We start from the raw sequence: 14,254 nt of genomic DNA on the forward strand, positions 1-14,254 counted from the left end.
GCAGCTTCTCTTCTTCAGAGATCTCAAGTTAAACTTATTCACCACCATCACACATTACACTGATAAAGCCTAAGCACAACCCCAGTGTTAGATGTATGCAGGACTTCAGTAGCAATTCCTGAACTCTCTTCACAGGTGGGATTTTTACCTGTATTTTCTGCCACATAGCAGCACCTGCAATCACCCTTTTCAATATTTTTTGCAGGGTCATTGAGGGAATAACAACTGTCATAGAGTGCCCAAAGCAATAGCTGGGAACAGAGGAACAGTGCTTAGAAAACACCTGGCAAATATCACTGTTCAGCTCTGTCTCGTTTCTGTGGATGCTTTATTGTAAATACACAAGGCTCAGGAACTTTTTGTTTTACCCATACATATTCTAGGTTTAGATATCCTAAAGAAATACTGTTAATCGTGGACACCTTGTATTTCTTCTGCACAACCAGGATAATGATCAGGACATACCTCTGATATGCTCCAAACTAGAGTTTCCATCCCCTTTCTCCAGCAAGGAGCCAAAGGCAGCGCAGAAGGAAATCTGTATTTAGAAGAATGGCAATACCATGTGCAAAGGCACGAGTAGTAGTGACCCTGTTCAGGTGTTTTGGTGTCTGTTGTTCCTCAAACACCAATTCACAGCATAACAAGTGGATACTGACAGGCTTAGGAAAAGCTGAAAGTTTCAGCTTGGGAAGAGCTGGGACTGTTCCAAAGGAAGTTCTCTCCCTATCTAAAAGCAGGGTTGCATAGAAAAAGGAGTCAAACCACAAAAAAATTATCACTCCAGGTAATTGCACATCCATTTCTAGCCAGAAGGACAGCACCCCCTCTCCCTTCAGCCCTCGTGTAGCTGAAAAGACAGGACAGGGAAGTTTTAACATGCTGTAGTTAGAAAACCCAAACACTCAAGCTCAGGTACAAATCCCTTCAGTCCCAAAGTTTAAAATGTAAAATCTCACAGTCACCAAGCTACAACTCTTGACAGAAAGTTTTTTCATTTCCATAATCTAAGGAGAATAAGTCCCCCCCCCTTGAAATAAGTGTCAGTGAAAGATAATCCAGTAATTAAAGTGACATCAAACTACCTATGTTAGAATACTTATTTATTGTCTGATACAGTTTAACAAATTTACTGAAAACTAGGAAAACAATAATAACCAGTGGCAGCTTTGTACTTATCCCAGATTCTTGCTGCTATAGGACAGTTGCTCCCACATGCTCAAGAGGTGTAAAGAAAGGCTTTGAAGATAGCATCAATGGAAAAGAAAGCAGTACATGTTCCTCATCAGTTCCTCTGGAGGAACACTGAGGCACAAACAGCTCCATCCTGTTTGACTGCAAGAAGCAGGTGAGCTGCAGTAATGCTCACTCCAGATGAGAGGTCTCCATTAGACAACCTCTGATAACCTCCAGAGCTGAAAGATCTCAAAGATTTTTTTTTTCTTCATTCCAGGCATTTGATATTCACTATTCACATGCTATATGCTATGCAAAGTAATTAACTATATCAAATCTCATTAGGACAAGGGGATATGTATATATATATATATACACACACACTGCAAGACTTCAAAACAGCTGTTCTTGTTTCATCAGCGCTGCTCATCTCCCGTTGCCTGGTTGTGTTCTGAAGCCTTTCTGGACTCGTGTTGAATAGAAGAGATGGTCCTGTGGGTCTCAGCACATGGAGCAGTTCAGTTGCAGCCCCACCCTGACTGCAGTCAGGCTGGTCACTCAGAGCCCAGCTGTGGTCTCGGGTCACTTGGCCGAGTAGTCTGAGGGGAGCACCTTGTCTCTGCAGAAGGACCTTCTGGTCTCCTGGTGGGCAAGTGAAAGGCTTTATTAAGTTCCAGGAGAGACTGAGCAGAGCCCACTGTCACCACGTGCCACAAAGGCTGATTGATAATTAAATCATTCAGCACCTCAGAGGTCCACAGATTTGTTTTTTTAAATGAACATTTGCAATACAGCCTTTGCTTTTCCATCTGCAATGCAGGAGAGCCTGGCAGAGCTGACTGAACTTGGAGCACTTGCACTATTTTCAAGTGACTGAGAGAACTTGAAACCCTGGTACCCACGAATCCTAAAATTTAGTTAATTCCATCCCAAAGTTCAGTTTAGGAACCAATCAGGCCTCCTGGATTTCCCTAGGAGGGGGCACTCCAGGCTAGGAAACATGCCCAGACTGTGTTAGACAGCTCCAGCAAAGCCTCACACCTATTGAAAGGGGTAGCTTCTTTCTTCTGGGGATGAGTCAAATAATCCAGGCATTAATTAGGGTATCATGCAATCTTCACAAATTCCTGCACTCCTTAAGAGTTTCCAAACTCCTGAACAGATGGAAAGGTGCAATATGCAAGAAAGAATATACAGGCTGTAAGTACGTGCAAGTCTGCTGTTTTGTTTTTTTTCCCAGCAGTCCTTATTAAAGTCTGGCTTAAGTAACCTTACAGCTGGGTAATAATTCCAAGAGCTGCTGATCTTAGGGAAGGTTATGGTAACAGATTATTTTCCTGGTACCACCTTCAAGATTTGACCACCACTGGTGTCATCCCAAACCAGAGCAGCAGCAGTGGCTGGTGGCAGGGTCTGGGTGCTCAGTACTCACATGACAGCCAAGGACACAGCAGACAGAATCCCAGCAAGCAGAAGGAACAGGAGCACACTCAGGATGGAGGTGATGACAATCATGGCTCCACTCCTTCGGCCAGGCCACGTGTCAACTTGCAAGGGAAGTTTAACTAGGAAAGCATGGAAAGAATGTTCCTGTGATCTCTTTCTGGCCATGAGCACCCCCACCAAGCAGGAGAAAAGCTGGTGATTTAGGAGAGGCAAAGTGATTCTATCTGTACCTGAAGACTTCAGTGATTTATGGGAAACAGGTTTAAGACTCAATGTCCGCATTTAAAGTTTATGAGCTCTGCTCAGCAGGTTTGCCACGATGGCAAGTACCTCTATTCCTGAGAAATGTCAACAGCACCAAATACCATGACCTGCATCAAATCTGAAACTGCACATGCAAACCTTATCTTTATTAAAAGAATTGTTTTGAAGTACACAAAAGTAGAGAATTATTCCAGATTTAAACCTGCTACTCCAATATTGAAAGGCTGAAAAATAGCTAAAATTTTAGGAAAGGATTAGTTGTAGCTCCTAGAGCAGTAGTGTCCTAAGCCAAACACAGCTATTCAAAAGCGCTGAGCAAAGCCAGACTTACCTCTTCTGGTTTTGATTGGATCAGACCAGAGAGTTTGGTCTTTCACAATACCTTCAGTGCTATCTATTAGCACATACTTAAACCTGTGGGGAAAAAGAGTGTTAAATGAGGTATTTGTAATCTCAGCCCCCTCACTAGCATGTTTAAGACACTGGATTAGCTGGCCAGTCTTCAGGTTTTGTCAAATCATTAGATGGAGACAGTCAAAGGCAGCTGACTATTTCCAGAGATCTTACAAAGTACAGATAGAATTCATGATGGAAAAGCATTCTGTGTTTTGTCATGCACAGCCTGCACTTGGTTCCTGCGAGCCTTGGCAGATGACAGCTTCCCAACTAGTTTTTCCCGGCTTGCTATTCTCTGTTGTGAAGAGCCTCGTTATTTAGGACAGCAAGTGGTTCTGATTTCCATATGGAGGTCAAAGACTTTGTCCAACAAAAGAGACCTTTGGCACTTTCCCTGCTAGAGGAGAGTATTGAAGAACCAGGCCAACATCAGATTTGGCAAAGAAATTATATTTACATTCCACAATTTCAGAAATGAAGGGAGAAGACAATTTTTGCAAAACTAAGAGCCCATGGGCTTTTCAGAAGCATTTATGGCTCCATGTGACTGCCATTTTCACTCTGGTTTACATAGCTGGCAACAGCAAAACAAGTGTTTTGGGTAAGGGCTGTCAGGGTGCTCCCATTCCCTGGATGGCCAGGATGCAAGGTTAGACAAGTCTGCAAGCTCCCTGGTTCTCACTGTGAAGTCTCCAGCAGTATTAGGGGCTTCCTGGAGAGCCGAGGCCAAGGAGAACTTTGGCTGCCCAGAATCCCATCAAAACAAAGCAAGCAGAGCCAGATCCACATCTTCAATTCAGCAAAATCACCAAATGCAAAATACACAGTGAATAATCTCAACAATTTTCCAGTTAAAATCCTTTCCTACCAGCAGTTTTGAATCAGGTGCTGTCACTGAATTACATAGGAGTAGATCTAGCAGTTCACACAGGAATTTGCCTAGTGGCCTATGAATTTACCCTGTCAGAGCTCAGCCCTGCTGGGGCACCATAGAGCACCCTCTGCAAGGTTCTAGAGCAAAGCGAGCCACCTTCACACCTACACTTGTAATAGAGCACTTCAGTCAGGGGCTTGTAATCCACATTTTGCCTTTCCTGAGGCACTTATGGGCTCAGAGCTGCATCCCACTGTGTTTTAAGAGCAGAAATCACCTTCTAAGAAATGAGAACGATACCTGTAAGTCGTGTCTGGTGCGAGAGGGGGATTACAGACATCGAGGAAGTTTGGGTCATACAGACAAGTCCCGTCATCTCCAACTCTGAACAGGTATTGTTTCAGGACATCAGAAACTTTGCTGACATCTCCTGCATCCACAAGTCTGGGAGGGGATGCACAGCTGGGTACATGGAATGCAGCAGCCTTGTAGGGCCCGAGCTGCCCCCCATTTGTTTGCTGGAAGGTGCTGTCCAGTGGTTTGCTGCTGCCATCAGTCACCAGGGAGCCCATGGCACTGGCTGCAGGAGAGATGCTTTTTAGCAAGGCTGTTAAAACAAGTCCAGCCCTTTCTATTCACCCTCTGTTTGCTTGGCATCTTGCTCTTCTACCCTAAAGCACTCCCAAGGGAAACCAAAAATCAGCTACTAGTTTGGCTGTGTCTATGATTCTATGATCCCACCCCTTCCTGCATAGCTGTTGGTCAAGTTTTCATACTTGTCCCTCAAACTGTGAAGGATCTCAGAGCTACCCTCCCAGAATTCCTCTTTTCCAAGGAGTATGTGGTGGAGTAGGAAGGAGGGTGGCACAGGCTGCTCTTCCCACACACCACATATGGCTCTAATAAAGATCCAGTAAATCCTGCCCTTTCAGATTTGATGCTACAGCCAAGGCAGAGCTCCTGAGTCACAGCTCTTGTCTCCTGGCACACAAGCCCTTCGGCCTCTGGTCACACAGCAGCTGGACCTCCCACAACTGCAGGGTGTAGAGGCTACAGGAACATGTGTGTGCCTCCATTCCTGGCCAGCCAGGCATTCCAGTGCTTCCAGGGAGTCTGAAGGCCCTCCCAGCTTCCAGCCAAGCATGACTCTTGTGTTCAGCAGGCTTTGGAAGCTTAGCTGCAGTTCTCAGCCCTTCCCTGCTGCAAAGCCAAGGCACGAGTCCCAAGGGATGCTCCCAAGTTCTGTAACTGTGGGTTAATTTTTTCAGGAGAGCCCCTCCAGCTGCTCAGTGCTGTCAGCAGGGCAGGAATGCCAGTTTTTCCCCAAGCTGTGGTACAGTGGGAATCATTTCTGCCTGGAAGCATTCTGCTGGAGCAGAGTTCCTGCAAGTGCTGGGTTGTGAGAAGTTTTTAGCTATGATTCAGTGCAAAATTGAGCCTGTTCTAAAAGGGATAAGCTTCTGGTACAGGTTAGAAATATAACTTAAGGGTCAGTGGTAATTTAGAGGAGTTCTGACACCCCTCTCTTCAATGGGAGCCAATAGCCAGGAAACAGATACTACCTAAGACATTCTCTTCCCTTAGGCTTGTTTTTCTATATTATTATTCTTCTCACAGCTACGTCTCCCTACTCTCCCAGTCTCCAGTAACTCTTAGCCTGGCTCTGTGAATGAAAGTTGATACATAAACAGGATCCTTTCATGGGAAGTTTTTGGGGCTTGTTATTTTTTGTTTGCTTGTTTGGGGTTTTTTGTGGGTTTTTTTTTTTTGGGTTTTTTTGTTTGGTTGGTTTTTGGTGGGGTTTTGTTTGGTTTGTTTGGTTGGTTTTTTTTGTTTTTTTGTTTTGTTTTTTGTTTTTTATCCTTAGTGGGTAGATCAACTCTGATAGCAACATTAGGAAGCATAGAGCCAAAAGCTACATATTACTTATTCAGAAACCCTTTTATCCTCAAGCTCTGTCATGTGCCGATGCATCTCCTTACCAGACCTGAGCATAAGGTGTTAAGAAAATTAAGTTCTCTTAAACTTTTTTCTTCTCCCTGCTCCAGGAGGCATCCAAGGGTGAGCCAATGTCTTTCCCTGCAGACCAGAGACAAATCCAAACAAAATTCCTCCCAGTCTGCCAAATAACAAGTTTGCATCTGCTTGCCTTATAAAAGCAGCAGAAGACATTTCTGTGAGTGGAACCCATTTTGTACAGATTCATCCGTGTAGGAAGATGAGGTGGTTGATGTAATTTCTAACACCGAACATGCTTGCAGGTATATCTGCTTGTCAGACCTACGTCATTCTATTGCAGTTGAAGCCTGGCTTAGACACACAAAGATGTGCCCTTCAGGCACAGGGCAGCTCTCAGAAGGCCACCCACTCACACCTGTCTGGGATGGGCTCTGTGGTTACAGCAACCACCCATCCCAGGCCTGCTCCTTCCACTGGTCCAAAGTGGCAACCACCAGCAGTGGAAGATTCAAGAGATTTTTGCCTCTTGTCCGATTTCACTGCTGTCACCTCAAGGTCCCTTTCCCTTTAGAAAAAGAAGCTGCAGCCAATATTCAGGGGAGAAGGTGTGAAATAAGGAAGGCATTTATTCCTGCCAGCTCACGGAATAGCTCCAGGTGGCATTCCAACAGTCTGCCAGAGCAGCAGGGATCAGGGGAAGCAGCTCCTGGTCACTGCCAAGCACTTATGAAATTCATTTTATGAATGAAGCCGTGGGCCAGGCATCTGTGACCACATGACTTGCCTTAATCTAAAAAAATAAGTCAATCAACTAGTCCTTGCAAGGGCTGGCAGATTTTTCTCCTTTCCCCTTTCAGGCCCACCCTCATCCAGCTGTGAAGGATTCCATGCAAAGGTCAGTCAGGTAGTTACCTTCCAGAGAGCCACTCACCTGACTCCTGCATTGCATACAGGTAGATGAGGTAAGATTTATTTGGGTGCAGTGAGCTGTCAAACACACAGAAGGGTTTTTCTAAAGCAACTGTAGTAAGAGTGGGATTGTTCATAGCGAGCTCAGGGGCTGCAATTTGAGGCTTCAGGCTTTGATCTAAAAAACAAAGTTACCAAAAAAGGATATTGGAAAAAAAACCCAACAAAACCAGAAAAGCTTTCTCCTCTCCCTGTGCAAGCTCTGACTCAAAGGAGAGGGTCTGGCTGTTCCAACAAACACTGAAGCATAAAAAGGGGATGCAAATTGCAGCTGAGCAGGAATCAGCCCTGGGGCAGTCAGAGTTAGGGGTTTTGCTTTAATGCAAAGTGGGCAACCCAAGGATTTAGTGAGGGCAGTAAGGGATGTTGCTTCTTCACCACACGAGCCACATCTCAGGAGGACACAGCCAGGGCTTCATTACAGGAGAGACTCAGACCCCTGTAATTAAGGTCCCACATAGAGCCTCCTCCTCTAGTGGCAGCACCAGCAGTCAGTTCTGGAATCCTTTAGCAGAAAGGTGTTTTAATAAGGTTTTTAAGACCAGACTTACTAATGTACAAAGCGAGAGATTTAGCAAAACCTTATGGAAAAGAAAACTGTCTGGGAGAGGCCCTGGAAAAAGCAAGTGGTATTAGAAGGAACATGCCAGACACTTCCCCCAGTTTCAGTAGAGAAACTTTAAGAGTTTTCCAGCAGAGCACTGAGCTGAATCCCTGAGCTCCCAACACACGTCCTACAGCAGAGAGAGGACAACCAAGACAAAGCAAAAAAAAAAAACCACACACACACAAAAACAAAAACACAACACTAAAATCCAACCAACAAAACACCCACACAACAAAAATCACAAACAAACAACCCCCTCAAAACAAACAAACAAAAAACAACCAAAATCCCCTAAGATAAGCAGGTACAAAGAGAAGAGGCAGATAATATGTTTCTTACCTGCACACAGCTGTCCCAAACAGGAAAACAGTACTACAACCCAAGAGCTGCACATGCCTGAGCCCTCCAGAAACTTCCACAAAAGGAAAAAGACTGTTGGGATTGCAGCCCCTGCTGAAGAGTTCCCACATCCACTGCCTCCCTGCAGGCAGTCACACCTAATTGTCCCCACCAGGTGCCTGCAGTCAGAAACTGCCCACCTCTTCAGCACCTCCCTGTATTCTCACTGCCCCTCCTGCTCGGGTGCTGCCAATCCTCCAGCTCTTACCTGCTGCAGGTGAGGAAGGTGTTGCAGCTTTTGTCTGTACCTGATAATAGTACCTCTGCAGTTCTCAGTGCTGTGGGTATAAACAGGAGCCTTCTGCTTCTGGTTAACCCTGATGTGATTCAGGGCAACTGCAAGAGGAGCAAACCACTGGAAATCTGAATGTGACCTGTTGGGATGAATTGTTGAGCTGAGAATATTCCTGATGAGTAATTGCTGTTACAAATGGTCTGTTACATAAGAGCTCAAATTAAAAAATTATTAATCATCCACTTAAAGTAGACTGAGAGGAAAAAGAAAGTATCGGGGGGTCTTACAGAATTAATGGGGCTAACTTGGTGTCACTGCAGCAACCCTAGATTTACATGGGTATCATCACCCAGGTTACATTCCCAAATCCATCTTCTTCATGGATATAAGGGCCATGAGCCCCAGAAATGTGTTTGAAATGTGTAATCAAATGGTTAGAATGCAATTTCCTCCCCATATGTGCCTCATTGCCTTTCAAATTCTGCACATGGTCCTCAGTGTGTTTGGTTTGACTTTCCTCTCACATAACTTTTTAGGAAGAATATTAGATACAGGAGGTACCCTGGATTTGTGCTGCTGTGGAATAAGAATGAGTTGTATTATTCCTTCTTACTCTACAAGGTACTCTAAACCTGTGCTGGCAAAAGTACTCAGGTAAGTTCTTACCCTTCTGCCTTTTATTCCCAGGAATCTGGTGTGTAGCATTTACACTGTGGTGTTGGTTGTACAAGCTTGGTGCTGCTCTGCTCAGGGGTTTTTATTCTGATGCACAGAATCTGTAAGGTTTCTGACTCCACAGTAAAGCAGAGTTTAACAACAAGAACATCTCTTTCTCCATCATAAAACCAATACTTTCTCTAAACAGTTTCCTGTAAAACCAGATCCTGAATTCTTTAGATAAGTAACCCATGGGCAATCAGCAGTGGCTTTTTTTTTTTCCCTTGAGTATGGACACATTATATGCCACTTGCATGTGGTACAAAATACTCTTCTGACTTTTATTAGAAAGCATTGCTCCCTCATTCACTTTCTAAAGCATCAAAACAACTAACTGGGAAAAAAAAATACCAGTTTTAAGAATCAGCAGCTTAAGGCTGTTGATCACAACAAAATTTTTGTTTTAAAGGTAGAACTCTTTTGTTTGGTTTTTCTTTTGAGATTTTTGGTCACAGGATGACAATTTTACCCACTGTTTTGCATGTGGCTGTTTTTCTAAGCCATCATGTTTTAGCTGGGTGCTAGGCCACCCTGTGGCAGAATTCCCCAGCCAGGAGGGATAAATTGCCTGTAAAGTTCTAAAATTGTTGGGTTCGCTCCATCCTCAAAAAAGTCTCAAACAAAGGTAGGAAATGAAGATGACAATGAACCCTCTCAGCACCATCTGTGCTGGCAGATGTGTCCTAAATTAGGGCCAGACCTCATCCTTGCTTACATTTGTGTGAATCCATATTAACTGCATGGAAGTCAAGGGAGCTGGTCTGGATTAAAGGATGTTACCCTGAACAAAGGGAACCTTGGTATAATTCCAGTGTTCCCTGAAGGAAGTGCAAGAGAAGACATCAATGCAAATTCCTTTGTCTTCAGTTAAAGAACAATGACAATTTTCTTGCTCTTTGTTGCCTTGTGGGCAATTCTGGAGTCATTTATAGAAGCCTCTAGAGTCAGTTTGGATTTATTGCTCCACGACAACAAAACTTTCAAGGAAATGAAAGAGCATTATCACAGAATCATGTCATGCTGACATTATTTCTTTTTATAAGTGGCTCAATTTAGAGGTTTACACAGCACAAGACAAAAACTATATATTTTAACTGAAAGAAAAATATGTATTTTAATTGTGGGACAACAAAGCTGGTGAAGGGTCCTGTGAGGAGCAGCTGAGGGAGCTGGAGGGGCTTAGCCTGGAGAAAAGAAGTCTCAGGGTTGAGTTCATCACTCTCCAATTCCCTGACTGGAGGAGGAGCTGGGTCGGGCTCTGCTCCCAGGGAACAAGGGACAGGAGAGGAAACGGCACCGAGCTGTGCCAGGGGAGATTCAGGCTGGACATCAGGAGGAATTTCACCATGGAAAAGGTGATTAGACATTGGAATGGGCTGCCCAGGGAGGCAGGGAAGATACCATTTCTGGAGGTGCCCAGGGAAGGACTGGCTGTGGCACTCAGTGCCAAGGTGCAGTGCACAAGGTGGTGTCGGGTCAGAGTTGGACTCGATGAGCTCAGAGGTCTTTTCCACCTTGATTGATTCTGTGATTCTCTGATTTATTTACTGACTTAAACTCAAGGAGAACAAAGAAAGAGAAAGCCCACGTCTCCTTTGGAAACGCCCATCCAGTAAAGTGGCAGCATTTCAAAGTATGTAGTTGATTTATACCCCTAGAAAACGAACTATTTCTTCCCTGCCCACCCCTAAGCCCCTTGATCGGGAGGTAATGGCTGCACTTCCAGGAGGCAGAGAGGGTTCCAGACCCACGGCTCCCACGGAGCTGGCGGCCTCCGTGCCACATCAGAGCCACCCCGAGGTGTCTGTGAGCTGCAGGCAGAAGCGGTGCCAGCCAGCACTGCCAGCGCAGGTGTTTGCGCCTCTGCAGGGAGTGTGTGTTAGCGGTGTTTGGCAGGGGGACACTCGGTCGGCCGGAGCTGGAGCTGGCTGGGAGGGGATGGAGGGCTGCGAGGCTCTGGTGTGCTGGTCGGTGGCTGTGGCGCTGATTTCTTACTCCGCGTTGCCACCTGGTGGATGGACTCAAAGGTGACTTGGTGCCTGCTCTGCTTTTGCGTTTGGGAGCATTGGGGGCTTTTTGGGTTTTCCCCGTTCGAGATTCCCCCGTTCGAGAAAAGGGAAGCCCAGAAAATGTAACCATTGTAGGGAAGGAGTGTAGAGAGCATTAAAAAATGTGGCAACAGGGCACAGGCATCCCAGAATTTGTCAACAGACAGGGAGTATCTGCTAATATTCATTCACCCCTCTGCACTAAACAAAGCTTGGCAGATTTCTCTGTGCCTCTGTTGCCATCTCTGGCTCTCCTTGTCTCGTTTGTTCCACTCTTTTCCTTATGCTTTGGAGCTTCCAAGGGCTATATGGAGTAAGTAAAAACCCCTGAATTTCTGCTGCTTAGGAAAAATTAATCAATGGGCTCATAGTTTTACACTATTTCTATTGCAAATAGCAACCTCATTAATTTGCATTGGCACCCAAAAGATTCTTTGGGATACATTGCATTTTCCACATCAGTAATTTGATCAACAGAAGAAAGATCTCAACAAATGCCTCAAGTAAACATCCCTTGTCCAATTTAATACTAAATGAAGCAATAAATTACCACAGTGAAACTTCTGAAAATCTAAGGAGCAAAAAAAACCACTCCTTGGGAATGTCAAACATTGTTTTAACTGTATCTTTGAAGGGGAAAAGTTTGGCTGCAGAGATGCTCATCTATAAATCGCAAAAAAACCCTTCCAATTAGAAAAGCTTGTGGAATTAAAAGATCATTTTCCTCAAAGAAGCCACACACTCATTTTAGGTGAACAGTCTTTCTGGAATAGCATCTAAGGCCAAAAGAATTTATTAGACGAGAAAATTAATAGATGTTTTCATACTTTGCACTTCAAGGCATTTGGTGGCTTAAGATTTCCATCCTCGGTGCTTACACATGGTTGTGTCACTGCTACAAATAAAAACATCCTGGAACATGTTCAGCTCCAAAAAAAGGTCTGTCAGGTAAGAAATTATATATCTGTGGTGCACACTGAGAGCATCCTATGGGGGCATTCCAGTAATGTAGGGCAGGAGTTTTAATATCAGGAAGTGTGGAACAGTTCTGTCACTTCATTTGCACAAAACAATTTCTTCCACAGTGGGTCCCAAACCCTGTTGAAGTACCCTAAGTGCAAGTAGCAGGAAAGGGTCATTTGTGACAGGGAATGGGCACTGCTGGAAAATTGCAGGTGCCACTAAAACTGGCAAAAAATGTATAATGGTGGAGGTAAAGACACACACAAGTTGACCTGGAGAGTATAAAATGTGTAGGCAGCTGCAAATATTGCCCAGCTGGACGAGGGAGGGAAACCTTGTCTGTGAGCAGGGGAACGTGGAGCTCACACCAGGCACTGTGGGAAGGATGGAAAAATCACCGGGAGAAGTGAACTGACCCCCCAGAGAAAACTGCCCCTGGGAGGCTGAGCTAGAAACAACTCATGTCATGCTTTGTGAGCAGAAATTGGGGGATGTTTTTATTGAAATATTTACACAGCATGCTGGAGATCACTGGCAGCAATGTCTGCATAACATTCCATCAGTTTATTATGGCAAAGATTTCACTTTGTCCCGAAGTACTGTATGAAGAGAGAACTTGCTTACAGCGTGTCAGCCTCAGCAGGAGGAAAAGACCAGGTGACTTGATCTCTTACTTTCATCTCCGAGAAAGGCAGGAAGGAAAATGAAGCCTGGCAACCTAAATGATTCTAGGATTCAGAACAAGAATAATGTTCAGGTTTCCTGAGAACAGTACCATCTAAATCAGTGTCATCTCTCATCCAGCCATTTCTCTGTGTTAAAAGGGTTACGAAAGCTGAATTAATAGTATAGATATTATTCTTCAGGCTTTAACCTTTAATATTCAGAACTTATTCCCTCATAATACCAGATCGGATTCTATTTTTGCTTAGGAAATTTATTTCACTTTATTTCATATCCATTACTCTAATGGAGTTACTTCTGAGGTGAGCAACAATTGGCCTTTAGCTACAGTCATTTTTATTTTCTTCTAATTAATGATTTTTATAGGTTTATACTTTGCCTAACAAAACAAATTACTATTCATCTGTTTTCTAGAGATACTGCCTTTGACTGTGAGTTCTTCTAGATAAGGCTGTAATGTATTTTTTAGGAAGAGAGGGAATACTTTGCAGAGTCAGCAAAGGAAAAACTGAATTCCAAATCTTCAGCTCAAAGGAAGTGCAGCCAAAGTACCTGCTGTGCCAAGAGTGTCCTTGGGCAGTTCAAGCACCAGAAGGAAGATCAATCAGGCAGTCAAAGAATCCCACTGCTGAACAATACTGAGGAAGGGAATTAAAGGAATAATAATTTTAATCTGGAAAATATGTAGAACATGGCCTGGGATTAATAGGGATGGCAGAACCTTGTTATTTTGATTTTTAATTAAGAAGACATTATCTGGGGAAATTATCTCCAGTAGGAATGACAAGAGATGACGCAATTTGAGGAAAAGTAGTCGTTCATTCAGCTTCAGCTTCAAAGTAATCTTGAATGCTTTCTATAGGAAGAAATGTTGCTTTCTGTAGATCCTGGTGGAGCAGTCCACCCTGCCTCCAGCAGCAGCCCCAACCATCTCCTCAGCTGGCAGTGCCGGAGGAAATTCCCAGTGGCTGTTCTGTTTTTGCAAGTAGCTGTGCACAGCTCTGCTGCTCCTGGGTGTTTAGATATGACATGGATGCTTTGCACATCAGAACAGCTTCACATATGTTCATCTTCTGCAACCTAAGCAGCTGCAGCTTTTGACTGGCACTTTAGCTGGTGTTTCCATATTGTCAACTTTTAACCTTAAAATTTTGTGTAATAGGGATGAGTTGCAGGTCGTAGCGAGTTTGTAGTCATTATTGTATTATTTTGCCTTTTATTTCTTTGTGATTAAAAAGACCAAGTATTTTCTTCTCCTTTTTCCCCCCTAGTTTTCTTCCTCTTCTGCTTTATTTTTATCCCTTTGTTTTCACATGTTCTTACTCAGCTCTGACACTTCCCAAGCTGTTGCTCCCAGAAGTCACATGATAATGTGAAGCATCTGGGTTAGGACAAAACATACATTTTGCTGTAATTTGGCCTATTAAAATGATCAGGAAAATGCAAAAGGGCTTTGCAACAGAAGCCTGGGGAGTTGCAGTCTGATTTCTGCCATGGGGAAATCTTTTAGCAGCAAA

General features: G+C 44.1%; 1 protein-coding gene across 2 annotated transcripts in view; it reads right to left on the reverse strand.

Annotated features, from left to right (window-relative positions):
- Positions 1-1,148: 1,148 nt before the first annotated feature.
- The window catches only part of UPK3A (uroplakin 3A), a 31,919-nt gene continuing 18,813 nt past the window's right edge, over positions 1,149-14,254 (reverse strand). Inside the window, exons 2-7 of one of the 2 annotated variants that reach the window (XM_050323335.1) lie at positions 8,299-8,464; positions 7,047-7,202; positions 4,457-4,736; positions 3,218-3,300; positions 2,609-2,741; positions 1,149-1,818 (exon numbers count right to left, since the gene is read on the reverse strand). In XM_050323335.1, the coding sequence (XP_050179292.1) occupies positions 1,731-1,818; positions 2,609-2,741; positions 3,218-3,300; positions 4,457-4,736; positions 7,047-7,161 (699 nt within the window). In that variant the 5' untranslated portion in view covers positions 7,162-7,202; positions 8,299-8,464 and the 3' untranslated portion in view covers positions 1,149-1,730. The remainder of the gene's footprint in view (positions 1,819-2,608; positions 2,742-3,217; positions 3,301-4,456; positions 4,737-7,046; positions 7,203-8,298; positions 8,465-14,254) is intronic. The other variant, XM_050323334.1, reaches the window with a different exon arrangement.

Source organism: Myiozetetes cayanensis, unplaced genomic scaffold, assembly GCF_022539395.1.
Source record: "Myiozetetes cayanensis isolate MyiCay16 unplaced genomic scaffold, myiCay2020 scf3, whole genome shotgun sequence".
Lineage (NCBI taxonomy): Eukaryota > Metazoa > Chordata > Aves > Passeriformes > Tyrannidae > Myiozetetes > Myiozetetes cayanensis.